General features: G+C 45.4%; 11 protein-coding genes across 11 annotated transcripts; 7 read left to right on the top strand and 4 right to left on the bottom strand.

Moving 5' to 3' along the window:
* Window positions 1-146: 146 nt before the first annotated feature.
* EHEL_011130 (AAA+ ATPase) lies at window positions 147-2489 on the top strand (the record flags this gene model as incomplete). The annotated part of the gene is made up of 1 exon (XM_003886668.1): window positions 147-2489. One exon carries the CDS (start codon window positions 147-149, stop codon window positions 2487-2489), a length of 2343 nt encoding a protein of 780 aa, XP_003886717.1.
* A 67-nt stretch (window positions 2490-2556) lies between these two features.
* EHEL_011120 (guanylate kinase) lies at window positions 2557-3111 on the top strand (the record flags this gene model as incomplete). Its single annotated transcript, XM_003886667.1, has 1 exon — window positions 2557-3111. The coding sequence occupies one exon, from the start codon at window positions 2557-2559 to the stop codon at window positions 3109-3111; it is 555 nt and encodes a 184-aa protein (XP_003886716.1).
* A 39-nt stretch (window positions 3112-3150) lies between these two features.
* EHEL_011110 (dynamin) lies at window positions 3151-4920 on the bottom strand (the record flags this gene model as incomplete). The annotated part of the gene is made up of 1 exon (XM_003886666.1): window positions 3151-4920. One exon carries the CDS (start codon window positions 4918-4920, stop codon window positions 3151-3153), a length of 1770 nt encoding a protein of 589 aa, XP_003886715.1.
* An 81-nt stretch (window positions 4921-5001) lies between these two features.
* EHEL_011100 (uncharacterized protein) lies at window positions 5002-6132 on the top strand (the record flags this gene model as incomplete). The annotated part of the gene is made up of 1 exon (XM_003886665.1): window positions 5002-6132. One exon carries the CDS (start codon window positions 5002-5004, stop codon window positions 6130-6132), a length of 1131 nt encoding a protein of 376 aa, XP_003886714.1.
* Window positions 6133-6211: 79 nt separating this feature from the next.
* EHEL_011090 (uncharacterized protein) lies at window positions 6212-7336 on the top strand (the record flags this gene model as incomplete). The annotated part of the gene is made up of 1 exon (XM_003886664.1): window positions 6212-7336. One exon carries the CDS (start codon window positions 6212-6214, stop codon window positions 7334-7336), a length of 1125 nt encoding a protein of 374 aa, XP_003886713.1.
* Window positions 7333-8490, bottom strand: EHEL_011080 (replication factor C large subunit; the record flags this gene model as incomplete). The annotated part of the gene is made up of 1 exon (XM_003886663.1): window positions 7333-8490. One exon carries the CDS (start codon window positions 8488-8490, stop codon window positions 7333-7335), a length of 1158 nt encoding a protein of 385 aa, XP_003886712.1.
* A 76-nt stretch (window positions 8491-8566) lies between these two features.
* On the bottom strand, window positions 8567-10417 carry EHEL_011070 (uncharacterized protein; the record flags this gene model as incomplete). Its single annotated transcript, XM_003886662.1, has 1 exon — window positions 8567-10417. One exon carries the CDS (start codon window positions 10415-10417, stop codon window positions 8567-8569), a length of 1851 nt encoding a protein of 616 aa, XP_003886711.1.
* A 60-nt stretch (window positions 10418-10477) lies between these two features.
* EHEL_011060 (chromosome segregation ATPase) lies at window positions 10478-13489 on the bottom strand (the record flags this gene model as incomplete). The annotated part of the gene is made up of 1 exon (XM_003886661.1): window positions 10478-13489. One exon carries the CDS (start codon window positions 13487-13489, stop codon window positions 10478-10480), a length of 3012 nt encoding a protein of 1003 aa, XP_003886710.1.
* A 34-nt stretch (window positions 13490-13523) lies between these two features.
* EHEL_011050 (cyclin K-like protein) lies at window positions 13524-14111 on the top strand (the record flags this gene model as incomplete). Its single annotated transcript, XM_003886660.1, has 1 exon — window positions 13524-14111. The coding sequence occupies one exon, from the start codon at window positions 13524-13526 to the stop codon at window positions 14109-14111; it is 588 nt and encodes a 195-aa protein (XP_003886709.1).
* A 14-nt stretch (window positions 14112-14125) lies between these two features.
* EHEL_011040 (uncharacterized protein) lies at window positions 14126-15274 on the top strand (the record flags this gene model as incomplete). The annotated part of the gene is made up of 1 exon (XM_003886659.1): window positions 14126-15274. The coding sequence occupies one exon, from the start codon at window positions 14126-14128 to the stop codon at window positions 15272-15274; it is 1149 nt and encodes a 382-aa protein (XP_003886708.1).
* A 37-nt stretch (window positions 15275-15311) lies between these two features.
* On the top strand, window positions 15312-16706 carry EHEL_011030 (S8 serine protease; the record flags this gene model as incomplete). Its single annotated transcript, XM_003886658.1, has 1 exon — window positions 15312-16706. The coding sequence occupies one exon, from the start codon at window positions 15312-15314 to the stop codon at window positions 16704-16706; it is 1395 nt and encodes a 464-aa protein (XP_003886707.1).
* Window position 16707: the final 1 nt, after the last annotated feature.

The raw sequence follows: 16707 nt of genomic DNA, 5'->3' as shown, positions 1-16707 counted from the left end.
GTCCTGGCTTATATTGGCTCTTACGGAAGGAATAAGGGCCTTGCGGCACACGATCTAGTGGATGGATGCAAGGAGAACTGTAACTCTGTATGCATCAGTTTGTTTACAAAAAGACTGGGTAAAAACAAAAACAAAGACAGCCCCAAATGGCAGGTACGATGAATGAGAAAGATTTTTCGACAGCTATTCTTGAATCAAAGACAAAGAATACGCTAATAGTCTGCGACAAGGACTGTGACAAGCTCCGGACATATCAGGTGGGGCTCCATCCCACGACTCTTAATGAGCTGGAGCTTTTTGAGTCTGACTATGTCAGGATACTAGGGAAGAAGAAGGCTGAGCTTATATTTAGCACTGTTGCACTTGAGAGTGTGCCGCCGAAGCACATTGCGGTTGTCAGGGATGGAAGGTTTAACCTGAGGGTAAGGATTACCGACACGGTGAAGCTGTATAGAGTAGATAAGGATATTCCTGTGGTTAGCAAGCTCAACTTTCTCCCGATAAAGGACACGGTTGAGAAGATCAGAGGGAACATTTTTGACGAGTTTGTCAGGCCATTTTTGGATTTCAACTTTATGCCTCTTACTGTGGGATCTATTTATGGGGTTAGCTCAGGGCTTGGAAGGGTTGAGTTCAAGGTTACCAAGATGATAGATGCTCAGGACATGGAGATAAAGCATGGGTCTGTGACATCGACGACGTCTGTGTACTGCGACGAAACCATTTCGAGGGAGGAGGTTGAGAAGGAATTCAACATGGTTGGATATGACGATGTCGGGGGATGCAGGGCACAGATGGCGAAGATCAGAGAGCTGGTTGAGCTTCCCCTCAGGCATTCGCAGCTGTACTCAAAAATAGGGGTGAAGCCACCCAAGGGGATTCTGCTCTACGGTCCGCCTGGAACAGGGAAGACCTTAATAGCAAGGGCAATAGCGAACGAGACCGGGGCCTTTCTGTTTCTGATAAACGGGCCCGAGATTATGTCGAAGATGGCTGGGGAGAGCGAGTCCAACCTTAGGAAGGCATTTGAAGAGGCCGAGAAGAATGCACCATCGATTATCTTCATTGATGAGATAGATGCACTTGCACCGAAGAGAGAGAAGTCTCAGGGGGAGGTTGAGAGAAGAATTGTGAGCCAGCTGTTGACTCTTATGGATGGGATGAAAGCAAGAAGCAACGTGATAGTTCTTGGGGCCACCAATAGGCCCAATTCGATCGACTCTGCGCTGAGAAGGTATGGGAGGTTTGATCGTGAGATTGAGATTGGGGTGCCTGACGAGACAGGAAGGCTCGAGATCCTTAGAATCCACACCAAGAACATGAAGATGTCTGAGGACGTTGATTTGGTGGCAATAAACAAGGAGCTGCATGGGTTTACTGGAAGCGACTTGGCATCACTTTGTAGTGAGGCAGCGCTACAGCAGATCCGGGAGAAGCTTCCGCAGATAGATTTAGATGATGATAAGATCGAGGCAAAAGTCTTGGCCTCTCTGAAGGTCACCAATGAAAACTTCCGATATGCAATTGAGCACACGGATCCAAGCTCCCTTAGAGAAACGGTCATTCAATCCCCGAATGTCAAATGGTCTGACATTGGAGGGCTCAAGCTGGTTAAGCAAGAGCTGAGAGAAACTGTTCAATATCCTGTGGAATATCCAGAGAAGTTCATAAAATTTGGAATGACGCCTGCCAAGGGAGTCCTATTCTATGGGCCTCCTGGATGTGGTAAGACACTTCTTGCCAAGGCGGTTGCCACAGAGTGTAAGGCCAACTTCATATCGATAAAGGGCCCCGAGCTCCTCTCCATGTGGGTTGGAGAATCTGAGTCTAACATTAGGGATTTGTTTGCTAGAGCAAGGGGTGCGGCGCCCTGTGTCTTGTTCTTTGATGAGATAGATTCGATTGCCAAGGCGAGGTCTGGAAATGACGGAAGCAGTGGAGTCACAGATAGGATGCTGAATCAGCTGCTGTCTGAGATGGATGGAATAAACCTGAAGAAGAATGTTTTTGTGATTGGAGCAACGAACAGGCCTGATCAGTTGGACAGCGCGCTGATGAGGCCTGGAAGGCTCGATCAGTTGGTCTATATCCCGCTCCCTGACCTTGAGAGCAGGGTATCCATACTTCAGGCCACACTTAAGAAGACACCTCTCTCTCCTGATATTGATCTTCGACAGCTTGCAGAAGCCACTGACAAGTTTTCTGGGGCCGATCTTTCCGAGATATGCCAAAGAGCATGTAAGTTGGCCATAAGGGAGACGATTGAGTATGAGCTTGAGCAAAAAAAGAAGGGGTCTGAGATGATGGATCTTGAGGACCCTGTTCCGTATCTGAGGCCTGACCATCTTGTGCAAGCCCTGAAGACTGCAAGGCGTAGTGTTTCTGACAAGGAGGTTGAAAGATATGAAGCATTTGCAAGGTCTATGAAGATTGATGTCCGAAAGTTTGATAAGAAGAAGGACTTCAATGACGACGGACTTTATGAATAAATGGATTAGTTGTTTTCTGCATGCTGCCTGGATGTGTCTTGTCTTTTTTATCTTTTTTCTCGTACCCATGATTGACACGGTTCACTTGGTATTTACTGGTCCTAGCGGTTCTGGGAAGTCCACGATCATAGGTCATGTTTTATCCAGGTTTCCATTTGAATTTTCTGTGTCTCACACAACCAGGGCGCCTAGAGAAGGAGAGGTGAATGGAAAAGACTATTACTTCGTGACTGTAAGGGAGTTTGAGGAGATGGTTAGGGGCCAAGAACTCCTCGAGTATGTCCGGTATAACGGAAACTATTATGGAACATCTGCATCCCAGCTGAAAAACACTCGGAAAACCGTGCTCCTCGACTTGGAGTATGATGGTGTTCTGTACTGTAAGAAAAATTGCCCCAACTTTGTTATCATATACATTCACTGCGATAAGGATGTTGCCCGTGAAAGATTGGAGAAGAGAATGGGAAGTGGGCTCAAAAGGGAGATAGAAGCACGAATGGACCTTTATGAGGCATTTAATTCGATAAGAGGCAAATGCGACTATGAAGTCGACAACACACATTCTCTTGAAAAGTCTAAGAAAGAGGTCGAGAAGATCATATCCAAGGTGTTCATGCTCTGATGGAGGGCCCTTGGCTGTATCCTTCTTGTTTCCTGGAAATCAGAGATTACCTATGGCAGAAAGCGCGCTCTTCAATGCCTCCACGTCTTTGAAAAGGATGTTTCTTTCGTGAACAATCTCTGGGCATTCGGACAGTGCTGAGTCCTCGATTTCCAATTCTGTGAGGATGCCGAGAAGTTTGGAGTCTATGTATTCACATAGGTAATAATGAATTGCTTTGAAGACATAGTTTTTCATTTCTTTGTTTACAATTCCAAGATAGGACTCTGCCAACTCCTTTATGACCTGTGCCTCGAGAACTTTGTCTTCAAAGGGCATCTCCTTAGTGTTGAAGATTGCGCCTAGAATGCCAGGATCGGCCCTCGGCATCTTTCGTAGAATTAGAGCCAAGGCCCTTGACTTGTCAAAATCCGGGTGGTTTACGTTGATATACGACGACTGTATAGACGAGTATAGGTGTATACTGTCCAGAAGCTTGTTCTTCTGCTCTTCTATGCATTCGCAGGTCACACTGTTGAGTTTTTTTGATAGAGCTTCGAACCTCGTGCTTGATATACCCCAAACTTCTTTAGTAAGCAGCTTTACTGCAGCTCTGGCCTTCTCCAGGTATGTCTCTGCCATTTTCCTTATGTTTTCTCTTACCACGTCATAGAAAACATCTTCCGATATAAATATATACGATGACTTCTTAAGCCTGTGTGTGAGGTCCTCGAAACTAGGAAGAGGCCTATCTTTCTCAAATGTTTCCCTGAGGGTACCCAAAAAGCTTGTGCTATCCTTCGAAAATACCCCGCTGCTGGGTTTGATATTCCTGAATATCCCAAGAACTACCTGATGATAGTCCAATACAAGAGACCGCTCACCTTTCGTGGTGTTTCCAAGCCCCAACTCATGAAGCCTTTTTGCCTTGTCATTCAGCTGATTTCTTATTGCTGCCTTGATTCCTGGAATAGATTCCACTGCCATCTTACAGAATACTTCATTTAATCTCCTCACAAGATAGTCGGACCCTATGCTAGGATACAACCTGCTATAAAAGGGGCTTTCCCTGAAGTACACGGATTCCCTGAGAACGGCCTCGTGCACGGAGACCCCTTTAGCAATGTCCTGCTGCCCCCTGTTAATTACACCTATGTATCCAAGGGCTAGCCTTGGGTTTGTGTTCTGAAGAATATTCAAGCAGTCGGTTCCGCCATCCATTAAATCGATTTTTGTAATCACACCCAAAGTTCTTTTTAGCTGGGGATCTACCTTCCTTGCAATCTTCAATGCCTCATTCGTTGCTATGTCTGCATTAGCATTTATGAGAGCCAGAATTATTGACGACTCTCTTGCTGCATAGCTAAGAGCCATGCTTTCTACTTGGATCTCGATGTCCTCGGGCTGCTCGCCTATGGGAACTTTTATGAGTCCTGGAAGATCAACCACAGTCATCTCCAACGTGTCCTTCAGATTTACAAATGCAGTTATTGGGCTGTTGCTAATTCCCTTGTTGTCTCCACATATCTCCACCATCCTTTGTGTAATTATAGACCTTGCCTCCGCGAAGTCATAGACAGGGTTTGCAAGATGGTCAAACACCACACACTCAGGCTTGTCTTTGCATCTTCTAAGATGCAGGACAACAGGACATCTTGTTACCAAGTTTGTGCCACGAGGAAGAATCTCTCTTCTTATTATTTGCTCAAGCACACTGCTCTTCCCACTGCTCTGCGACCCTACAGCCACTATCTGTGGCATGTTGATTCCGAGGCATGACACTGTGGAGGCAATGTCCTGAAGAGCATGTATCTTCTTGACGTCAGGCATGGGGTAGAGAATGCATGCTCGGTATGCAGTTATGGCCAAATGAGCCCTATATTACTAGGACGCCTTAAACACAACCCTGAAATGAGGGAATCGATTTTCACCGGGAAGATTCCCATATCGTGCCAGAACGAGGAGATTCCGTGGCAGATGAAGTGTGACATTGTACGTTCTGACGACGAGGTTGAGATCAGGCTTATTGATACTCGGGACATCTTTACATTCTACTTCAGCACCATATCTCCGGGCGACTTCTATGTGATGAAGAGGGAGCAAGACATTATTGTTGACTATGAGAAGTTTGTGTCGATTCTTGTAAAAATGTTTCACAGCCTGCACAGTGGAAAGCTAAGAGGGCTGTTTTCAAAAGAAACAAGCAAGTTCCTGTTTGTCGAGAAGGACGAGTTCAGAAACATAGTAAGGCTAGAGCTGAAGTTTTCGAAGCCAGACGAAACACACTATAAGATGTACCTGGGAGATATGATAGGGAGGATGGAGTCTGAGAACGTGAGGCTTGTTAAGGAGAACGGAATGCTTCGGGATAAGTGCAGAAGTGGAGAGAAGGAGCTGAGAGACAGGATCAGATATTTAGAAGAAGAGGCGATGGCAGCGCAAAAGAAGATGAACAAGCTATACAAGGAGAACGAGCTACTAAATGAGAAAGGAGATGCGCAGAGGGAGGAGGTGGAGAGGTTAAACAGCAAGACCTATGATCTGGAGAAAGAGAACGGAAGGCTACAGTACGAGCTAGACAAGCTCAAGCTGCAGGATGTAAAGAACTCTGGGCTTGTTGAGAGAGCCCAGAAGATAGAGGATGAGAACAAAACACTCAAGGAGGAGTTGAACACTGCAAATGAGATAATAAGAAAATACAGTGAGGAGATTGCACAGATGAAGAGCACGATAAGTGGAAGTGAGGATGCAACGAAAGATCTCCGGCAAAGCAACAAAAAGTACAAATCTGAGATTGAAGATCTTAAGAAGAGAATGAAGGGAATGGAGGATAAGATGAAGAAAATGAAGGAGGAGTTGAAGTCAAAGGAGACGAGGCTGAAGGATCTCGAGACAGAAAACATGGGGCTTGTTAAAAACCTTGAGAATGCCCAAAATGTATACAGTCACTTCTACAGTAAGAACATCGAAAACCCTACATCTATAAACTACTCTGACAATGAGAGTGTTTTCTCTATAGCACCTGAGTCCTCACCCCATTGACATATTGCCGGGATGAGTCTTGTAAAGGTCTGTTTATTTAATAAAGCTTCTTTTCCCTAAGAATGAGAGGACCCATTTTATGATTGATTGGCTTGTGGAAAATAGTCTTGGACTATATCCGGTTGCTCTTGAAAGGCAGGTGGAAAGGATGGATGCAGGGAAGAGGAATTCCGAAGGCGTGAAGAAAGAATGCTCTGTGTCATACATACTGTCCATTGTGCCCAGGGCTGGGAAGCCTGAACCTGCAACCCTACTAGTAAGAGGATATCAATGGAATGATGGTATTGGGCCCAGGATAGACTTTTCAACTGATTTAGATGCAAAAGATTACTATGAAGTTAAGGACATACGGGAAACCAGGATGACAAACTTCTCGTGCCATGGAAGGACAGTACTTTACATATTTATTACGAATGCAAGGGGCAAGACAACCATGTATTATGCCCAGTTTAGTGGGTGCTACTCCCTCCGGGATCCAAAGGTGCCTTTGTATAGAGTCGAATTATTTCATAAGGACGGGTTCTACAGAATAGACAAGGATCCGTCCCATGATATGATACTCAAGTCCATAAACATAAGGAGCAAACACCAAGGCCTTCTTCACTATTGCTGGAGTGGCCAAGGTGGCTTGGAAAGACAGGCTAGGCCTGAGCTAGGCCTTGAAATAGAAGGAGAAAGGTATACAGTATATGGATTTCGCTGTATTTTTTGCATCAAGCAGTTTAAGGATATCAGTTCTTTAGCGTTTCACATCAGTTACATCCATTCCGGATACAAATGCATTCAAAGCGAGGGATCTCTCCTTCTCAGGAAGGACTCCGACTCTTTACAGAGTTGCAGGACACTGGTCTATTTTTCCAGGAAATATAAGAGGAAAAGACTGACACCAGGAAAGGTACAAGATGTCAGCCAGAGATATGAAGGCTCTGTCAATGGGATTTGGTCAATGGAAAGCCTTTTGGGGCTGGCTAACAAAGGAGTAAGAGCAAGCTCGGCATTGCCGGAGAATACTCTTGCCCTGATGGAAAAATGGAATGCCCTTAGGCTCCATGGAGGCATGTTCCTGGATGATGTAGCTAGGTTTGCAAAGCAAGAGAGGAAAAATCCATCAATAGTAAACTTTCTTCTTGTTCTGTACCATAAATCTGTTGTGGATCCAAAGGAGCTTATGGAACTTGTTTATTCTCTATTTGAGGATGACTAATGCCTAGTGCTAAAGAACCAATCCATGACATCATCCATCGTCACATCCCTCCTAAATGCTGATGAAGACCCAGGCTTGTATTTGAACTTGAATCTCTTGAAACCGTCTCCCATGTTACTTTCTGCTGTATCCTCCTCTCTTAGCCTTACATCCATAATATTGTACATCCTCACTATTTCCCTCAAGTGGTTTAAACTCCTTCTGTCTGCTCTATTTAGATCATACTTCTTAAAGTAGGGAAGGACTCTTTCCCTCACAGGGTCATGCATGGTCTCTTCATAATGCACCATGCTCTGTATACTGGCCTTTTTGCTATTGCACATATTGTATCTTGACAGGGATATATACCTGAACTCCTCAGGAAGGATGTCTGCAAGAGATGTGGCCTCGCTTATGTCTGCAACCAGTCTCATTAGGCCGGTATTGTGTGGAAATGAACTGTGGCATAGAGATAGTACATTGGCAGAATACACATCCTCGTATGTCTTCCACCCCATGCGCTTGGTCAGGACGAGCTCCACCGCTCTATGCTGGACTAGAGAGGCAGACTTTCCAATTCCTAAATCCTTTGAGTTTTGCAATCTCTCCTTGTGTACTTGAAGATGGTTTATTATTGCCCTAAAATCCCCACCGGAATCCTCTGCCATCTGCAACAGGGCGGAGTTCCCGACATACACTCCCTCCTCCTTACAGATCCTTTCTATGCCCTTTCTGATCTCACTGATCCCAGGCCTCTTGATCTCCACAGTATAGACATCCTCCAAATGTATTTCGTTGGATGTCATCACAACGGGATAGACCAGTTTTATGGAAGACACCAGCCTTTCCAGGTCTGCCAATGGGATGCTATCTATCTCGTCAATAAAAATGAGGTTTTTCTTTCCATCAATGGTTCCGTAGGCACCCGATATCTTTTCTATGTACTTGGGGTCGTCGGAAGCATTAAACTCAACAAGATTTAGTCCAAATACAGATGAAAGAACATGCACCAGCGATGTCTTCCCTGTTCCCGGGGGTCCTTTGAGTAGAAGGATCCTTCCGTGGGCAGGATAGTCTCTTAGCCACCTGAGAACATCATGGTGAACATCCTCCTTGAACACCAGGTCTGTATATTTCCGAGGCCTATACTTCTCAAACCAAATCTGGCTTCTCATTTCTTAGGGCACCCGGCTTACACATCCTTATCTAAACGAGTCTATTTACTCAGCGTGAGAAAACATAAGGGGCCACCTAGGCATTTCTCAAGGAAATCTGTCTTGGCGGAAGAACATACTCAATCTCAAGTTCTTGGAGAGCCCTGTTCAAGAAGGACAGAAACTTTGTCTTTCTCCGAAGATACAGCTCAAAATTCTGCCAGCTGCTCTTGTACTGCATGTAGACCTTCATGTGGAGCTTCGAGGCATCCTCAATGTACTCGTGATTCAGCATTATGTACTCTGTATAGTCTTCCGGATTACTCTTCACAAAGTCCTCTATAAGCTCCTTCAGGCGAATCAGCTTCTTCTGGTTGGTCCTACTATTTATCTGGATCCTATGAGACTCAGCCATGATCCCACTTCTTCTAAGATTCCTGATCGCCTTCTGCGCCAGCACTGTGTTGAGGATCGTTATGTAGACCCCGTCCCATCTATAGAACACAGTTGAAAACACATTCAGCTCAGATACAACAAGGTTTTCCTCCACTCCATCCAAGGTCACAAAAATCCTATCTCCAATGTCATATGGATGGATGAAAAATAGGAAAATTATGCTGCCTATCACGCTGGCAGAAAATGAGTTCGATATAAACTGTGTCCCGAAGAATGCAGATATCACTCCTATGGTTGTAATCCCCTCTCCCCCAGCCTTAATGTATAGCATCGCCAAAATGAGCCCAGCTATTATGACCTTGAGTCCAAGTGCAACCTTGTCTATTGCAGAGTTCATGTGCTCGAGATTCTCCTTCAAAAAGTGCCTCTCTCTGTATGTTCTTTCAATAAAGTCCGCAAGGCTACCTTTGGTGAACTTGAAGCCCTCCTCAACACCTATTTCCTTCATTAAGAACTTGAACACCTCCGGGTTGTGGAAGTACAGCGACAGGTCAGACATGGGCCCAACCCCGTCCTTTCCAACTATCTTGCTTGCCTTGCTAGCAGCCCTGTTCTTAAGCTTTTGGGATATCTGAATAACACTCCCACGGATACCGCTAGAACGTCTCACAAGCCTTTGGAACTCCTTGAGAAGAACCCTTTTTCTAGGCAGATCAAGCTCGTTCGTGGGCTCATTGTAGCCGTAGAGATCCTCCATGTACTCGTTTATGGACGATATTGCATCGCTCTTGTACATGATCTCCTGAGATCTGTTGAGCCTTGATCTTTCAATTCCCCGGTTCTTTCTACTATCTATGACCCCTAGAAGATTAATGAATGCATCCTCAAGAAGCACCCTTCTGATCCTTTTAATGTACACTGAATAGTTGAAGTTCATTGAAATGGCCCTGTGGAATACCTTCACAACTCCGAGCATGAGGGTCGCTATCAGAAGACTGCTGAACACGTCGCTGAGAAACAGGTCCAGCCCCTGCCTGTTATACACACAGTAGTCAAAGCCCTTCAGCAACGCCAGAGAAAATCCCAGGATAAAGATGATTCCTGCAGATGAATGCTCCGAAAGCTCGTTTGCGTAGTAGAAGAACGTGTTCAGGCTGCTGGACCTCTTCATCCCTAGAAAACTCGTCTTGAAGATCACGAAGTTCAGGCCAATAAATGTGAACACGCCTAAAGAGCAGGCAAGTAGAATGTCCTTCACCCGGATGCTGGAAATGGATTCGCTTCTGTCCTTGACATCCACTTGAAGGTTCCAGCAGCAGACCGCCAGTACAGACAGCAAGACACCTACCAGGAAGATCCATCCAGTCCTTTGGTGAAGGGTATCTGCTGCACTGCTTCTCAGCTTCTCGAACGGGTCTGAGCTTTCCTCCTTCCCGACGTCGTACTTCGCATCCTCTGCAGAATAGCTTTCAGACTCATTGTGAGTGTAGTTGTGGCTGTCGCTATCCCCAGTGTCAAAGTCAAACTTTGCACTCTTCATAGTCTCGTTCATCTGTGAGGGTTTTCCCATTCGCAAACATAGAACATAAAATATTTTATTTCCATAGGACAGTCACTTTATTCTACATATCCTTGACTTTCCATCCTGTAGATACACCTTGAATATGTTGTTTGCATTGTCAAACATCCCGCTCTTCAGAGACACAACTATAAATTGCGCACTATCGAATTCCTTCTTTATAATTTCCCCAATCCCTTGTGTGTAGCTTAAGTCCAGTGCAGAATCAATCTCATCGAAGATATAGAAGGAAGACGGCCTGTACGTCAGCATCGAAAATATCAAGCAAAGGGCTACAAGAGACCTCTGCCCTCCACTGAGTTCGTTTAGAGACTCCTTCCAGTTTCCAACCTTGACTTTCAGGCTGTATTCCCCATTCCTCTCATCTATCCTTGCATCAGAGCCTGGTATAAAGTATCTGAGGAACCTCCCCAGCCTTCCATTGATGTGCTTGAATGCCTTCAGATTCTCCTTATATCCCAGGTCATCAAATCTCGATATGCTCTGCCCAATCGCAAGCCTATCTTTTTCAAGCTTATCAATCTTTTCCTTCAACTCCTCAATCATCAGCTCATTCCGCTCAAGGAGGTCAAAATTTGCTGGATCCATCGTAGACCTCCTCATGCATCTTAGCCTTTCCATCTCACCTGTAATCATTTCCAGCTCTTTTGTAAGTCCTGCCTTCTCTTCTTCACTTATGCATTTCCTCCTAATCAAGAGGCACCTAGGACTGATCCCTGCAGATTCTGCCGCCATACGAATCTCTTCATCAAGCATGCCGACATTTCCATATCTCTGTTCTACACCGTGCTCAGACGCCTCACTCAGCTTCCTCTCAACATCATTATAGATCTTCGTGATCCTGTTCTGCAGCTTCCCAGTACTCCTGATTAAATGCCTGTGGTTAGACTCAAGCCCATCAATCTCCTTCTCACTCATTCTTCTGCTGTCGTTCTCCATGTTGTGCTTCCCAAGCATCCTTTCATACGATAGTATCTTTTCCTCACACATCCTAATCTCTTCTTTGTTGCTTCTTATCGCACACTCAAGCTCCTTTATCTTGCATTCAAGCCTCTTTCTCCTTTCTATAGCCCCGTCAATCTCGTTCTTTTCCTTCATCCCTTCAACCATCTTTTCGCGAACAGCCCTCAGCTCTTCCTTGATGTTCATTCCATTCTCGCACAGGTTAGACAGTATGGAGATTCTTGTATCAAAAGACCTTATCTTCTCCTTCAGCTCTTCTCTTCTTTCATGCAATGCTTTTCCCCTCAGTAGCTCTCCGTACTCTTCCCTCATACTCTCAAACTTCCTTCTATTTTCTTCTAGGAGTCCAATGGTCCTTTCGATATCCTCTACATCTTTCCTACGCACGGTGCCAACCCTGAAATTTGTCTTTCCTCCACTGAGCGTTCCCTTCGGATCGTACACAGTCCCATCCACAGTTACACACATCACCTTCTGCTCAAAGCAAACCTTTCTTGCCATCTCCTTGCTTTCAAACACAAAGAAGTTGTTGAAGACAAACTCAATCGCCTTCCGCACATCGCTGTTAAACTTCAAAAGACTGACCATATTCACACCGCCCTTCGATTCTATCTCTCTCGTGACACTCGAAGAAAGGTAAAACACCCTTATTTTCGAAAGCGGTATTACACTCACACTCCTTTCCATAGTGCTCACCAAAAACCCTCCAACCTTCTCATCAGACGCTATAACATACTTACCCCTCGATCCCATCACAGTGTACACGGCCTCAAGATACTTCTTGTCACATACCTCAACATTCTCCTCAACAGTTCCAAACACCCCCTCCACAAACGGATAGTTGATCTTCGATCTCAAAATGTGGGCCTTCCTCCTCATTTCCTCAATCTCGTCCTCAGAAACTTTAAGCCTCTCAATCTCGTCCAGCCTTTCCTGGGAAAACCTTCCCCCAGAAATCGAGCTAAGCTCAAACTCAGCGCGAGACCTCTCGAACTTAAGCGACGTGACCTCCTCAATCTTTTTCAAGACATCATTCTCTCCAGAATCTATTCTTCTTAGACTTTCCACAAGCAATCTTTCTCTCTCAACTAGCTCATCCAGTTCAACACTGGGCGTCAGATCCTTCATCCTCTTCATCTCTTCTCTCTTCTCCACAAGCTCCTCTTCCAGGTTTTTGCCCTTCAATTCATCAAGCCTCAGTTTCTCTCCATCAATAGCTGCCTTGATCCATACAACATCAACTTCCTCTTTGGCCCCAGAAATCTCCTCAATTCTCTTTTCAATGGCCCCTAGCGTCTTCATTTCGCCGGCATAGCTTCTCAAGCATTTCTCTAGTGTGTCTATCTCCTCGCCTATCTCATGGCGCACCAACATTCCCTTGATCTCCTGCTCTCTCCGCTCCAACTCCTTTCTCCTCTCATGAATGTCTCTGGTCTCAAGAAACCTTGTTCTTTCTTGCCGAAGCCTGTCATAGAACGGGGATATCCTTCTCTGGAGCATCTCCCGCACATCCTTAAGTCTTTCTTCCTTCTTCTCGATCATCGCTATTGCTCTTTCCTTCTCCCTTTCATAGGACCTTGTCCCTGCAGTCTCCTCAATCAGCTCGCGGAGATCAGAGCTCTTCATACTTAGAACCTTTGTTATATGCCCCTGCATCACAATAGAGGAAAAAGACCCTCTTGGCCCAAGTCCCATCGACGTACACAGCTTGCTTAGTGCTGATGAGGTGCAGAGATGGCTGTTTATGTAACACTTCGTTCTTCCCTCAGCATCAATGCTCCTGGAAATGCAGATCTCGTCATAGTGCTCGTACCCAGGAGGGCTCTTAGACTTTTCCTCATTACACAGCACAAGACTCACCTTGCACTCCTTTCTGTTGGCATTAACAAGCTCCCTGGTGTTGTTGGCTCGCAGAGCTTTTGTACTCTCAAGCCCAAGGGCAAACAGTATTCCATCGAGAACATTGGACTTCCCAGAGCCATTCATCCCGGTTATTGCATTGAAGGACCTGTCGAGGTTCGCCACAGTCACCTTTTCTTCATAGCACTTGAACCCGTCAAGAACTATCTCCTTGATGAACATCCAAGGGATAGATAAAAATCCATCAAATCCCTTCATGGAATCTGTCCTAAGGAACGACATTGTGGAAGGAAACAGAACAATCTCAAACCTCGCAAAGCTTCTCTGCATACCATACAAGACCAGGATAGTCTCCCAGATAATATTCCAGCAGGTATATCCGAAGCTTTTCAAGAAGGAGAGCTACAATGTAGTTGCTCTTGTCTGTGTTTACTTGGCATCCAAGATCAATGAGACATTGATAAAGCTGGATGTAATTTTAGAGGCAATGGCAAAGGCTGCACACATGAGCACAGCACCGTCTAGAGAAAGGATTATAGCCATAGAATGCAAAGTAATAGAGCTGATTGAGTTCCAGTTCAATATCAGTCCTGTACAGTTCTTTCTCCTGAGGCTTGGGAAGACGCTGAATATAGATGTTCTGAAAAAGCTTAGTGTTCTGGACGAAATCCATGGCGATGGGAGAGTGAACTTCATCAAGTACTTTGGCGGGGTTTACGAGCCAGAGATGGTTGCACTGAGTGTTCTGGATGAAGAAGAGCTTAGTCTCTTTGAGTGCTTTTTTGGGGTGAGTGTGAACAGGGCATTGGTTGAGGAAATAAAGTCGGTGGTGATAAAGAAATAAGTCGCACTGTACCCATGCATGTCTTTAGGACAAAGGAGGAGGCGGCCAAGCATCTACGGACAAAGTTTACGGATGCACACGAGGTGAAGGATCTAATAGAGAAGCATGGAATAGCCATGAAGAGAGGGTGCTACAATTCTTATGAAGCAAAGGTGGTTGATGAGACTATCCGCGGGTTCCTGAAGGAACACGGCATGGAGATGAAGAACTTGTATGGCTTTTTTCTTGAGGAAGAGTTGGATTTTCCAATCAAGGAGCTCCTAGTGGAGATAAGCAATGCATTGGGGCAAAGAACAATGAATTCCATATGGGTCTATGTATCCTACCACTACCACCCGTACATTGATGCAAAGTGGGAGCCCGAAAACGAAATCCAGCTTTTGAATCTTGTCAGAGTTCTTGGGTTCAGGTGGAAGGAGATATGCGGAATAATGAACAAGACCTCCAGGAAGTGCATTTCGATGTACTACAGAATAATGGGGTTCAACTACCTGTACAGAAAGTCCTTCAAGATGCCCGAAGAGGGGATTCCGACCACGGACGAGGAGTGGGAAAGGCTGTGCGAAAGGCTCAGAACCAATAGGAGGAGGCTATCGCATCTAATCAACGGATATATATCAAGCAAGCTGGTGGTTCCTTTTTGGAATGAATACAACAACATGGCACTAATGGGGCATGTGATACTGCACAACCACTTCTGTTCCGTTGACATAAAGATTAGAGAGATTCTCAGGCTCATAGATGAAGGAGGGATTGAGTCACCGGATGGAGAGATTGTGGGAAGAGAAAGGATAAGGGAGGAGATATCTAAGCTGATTCCCGACCTCAGTGGCTATGAACTGGGCATTCCGATCGATCTGGAAGACGTTTTCTGGAGGACTATAAAGCTATTCGTAAGGTTTTCTTCTGGGTTATTGAGGTCTAGGTTTATCCAGATAATGAAGGTCTATGGAATCAGGACATTCAGAGACCTGATTGAGGTGTTCCAGAGCCTAGCGGTTGATTGCTACTTGTACAAAATAAAAGACAAAATCAGAGATGAGGTGAGTAAGATGCTGGCTGACAAGAAGACCAAACGGAGATCCACAAAGGATCTAATTGCAAGGAGGGAGAGTGTGCCTGTGGATCTTGCTACTAGCAGCCAAAACGACCGTTTCAGGTAGAAAATAAATATATACCGCAATAAATATTGGAAAGCAAATGATTTTAGCCATTGCGTTTCTGTCCTTAGCATTGTGTAGGGAGAGGAGTGATTACATTGTAATGTTTGACCAGGATCCAAGCATGGACAAAGCATCGATGAGTGCACTATACAGTATGAACATTCTTAAGGCGCAAAGCATTCTTGAGCCCGATGAAAGCATTGAAATAAAGATAACCAATGGGTTTGTTGCACGGATGACCGAGTCCACTGCGGAGAAGATGAAGAGACATCCAAACGTGAAAATGGTTGTTAGGGACACGCCGGTGGGGATCAGTGGGGTCAAGGTTGACACTCCAGCTGGTACCTGGATGGGAGGGATTGTGATGCAAAGGCATGCGCCTTGGGGCCTGGCCAAGATTGGGGGGAGTGCATCCTTTGCCCGTGGAAACTACTACTATCCCATTAATTCAGGGGAGGGTGTTGATGTGTATGTTCTGGATACTGGAGTGGAAGTCAGCCACCCTGAATTTGAGGGAAGAGCCAGATGGGGAGCCAATTTTGTTGCAGGAAGCTTGGATGAGGACGAGCATGGGCATGGAACGCATTGCGCAGGTGTTATTGGAGGCAAGAATTTTGGGATATCCAAGGAATCAAGTATCATCGCCGTCAAAGTTCTTGACAAACATGGATCTGGGATGACCTCAAGACTTCTCCAGGGGCTTGATTTTGTGATCAAGGAGCATGAAAGGAAGAAGGACGATCTTTACAGTGCAGCAGCCAACGAATACCTTAGCTCTAGCGGATCCTCGGACATTGATATAGAGATAAGCGACCCCGAGAGTTTTTCTTTCCTTCGATCCAGAGTGCCGTCAGTACAGCGGCTAGTGGACACTATTTCTGAGAAAACCCTGGAGCCAAAGACCATTGTCAATCTCAGTGTCGGAGGCCTTAGAAACAGGGCTCTCAACTTTGCAATCGAATATGCATCGAGACTAGGAATACACTTTTCCACAGCAGCTGGTAACGATCATGATGATGCCTGTGATTTTTCTCCAGGGTCCTCAAAAGCAAGTATAACAACAGGTGCATCTACATACAGAGATACCGTTGCATTCTTTAGCAACTTCGGGAAGTGTGTGAACATCTTTGCACCCGGAGTGGATATACTCAGCTCATGGATAGGGGGAACACAGAAGATCATATCTGGAACGTCGATGGCAGCTCCTCATACCACAGGAGTCATGGCAGCATATCTTACATATTACGACTATGACCCTCAAACACTCAAGCACCGTATCATAGGCGATGCCCGAATTGTAGAGGACAAAGATAACAATGGCTCCAACGACAATGCCCTGTGGCCTTTTCCTGCACTGTTCAATAGCAATAGAAGAAAACTTCCTATGTTATCTATGGAGAAACTGCTGAGGAGAATCAAGAATAAAATATAAC

The sequence above is a fragment of the Encephalitozoon hellem genome, chromosome I (assembly GCF_000277815.2).
Source record: "Encephalitozoon hellem ATCC 50504 chromosome I, complete sequence".
Classification (NCBI taxonomy): domain Eukaryota; kingdom Fungi; phylum Microsporidia; family Unikaryonidae; genus Encephalitozoon; species Encephalitozoon hellem.
The sequence above is the reverse complement of the archived record's forward strand: the minus strand, read 5'-3'. Positions and strand labels throughout refer to the sequence as shown.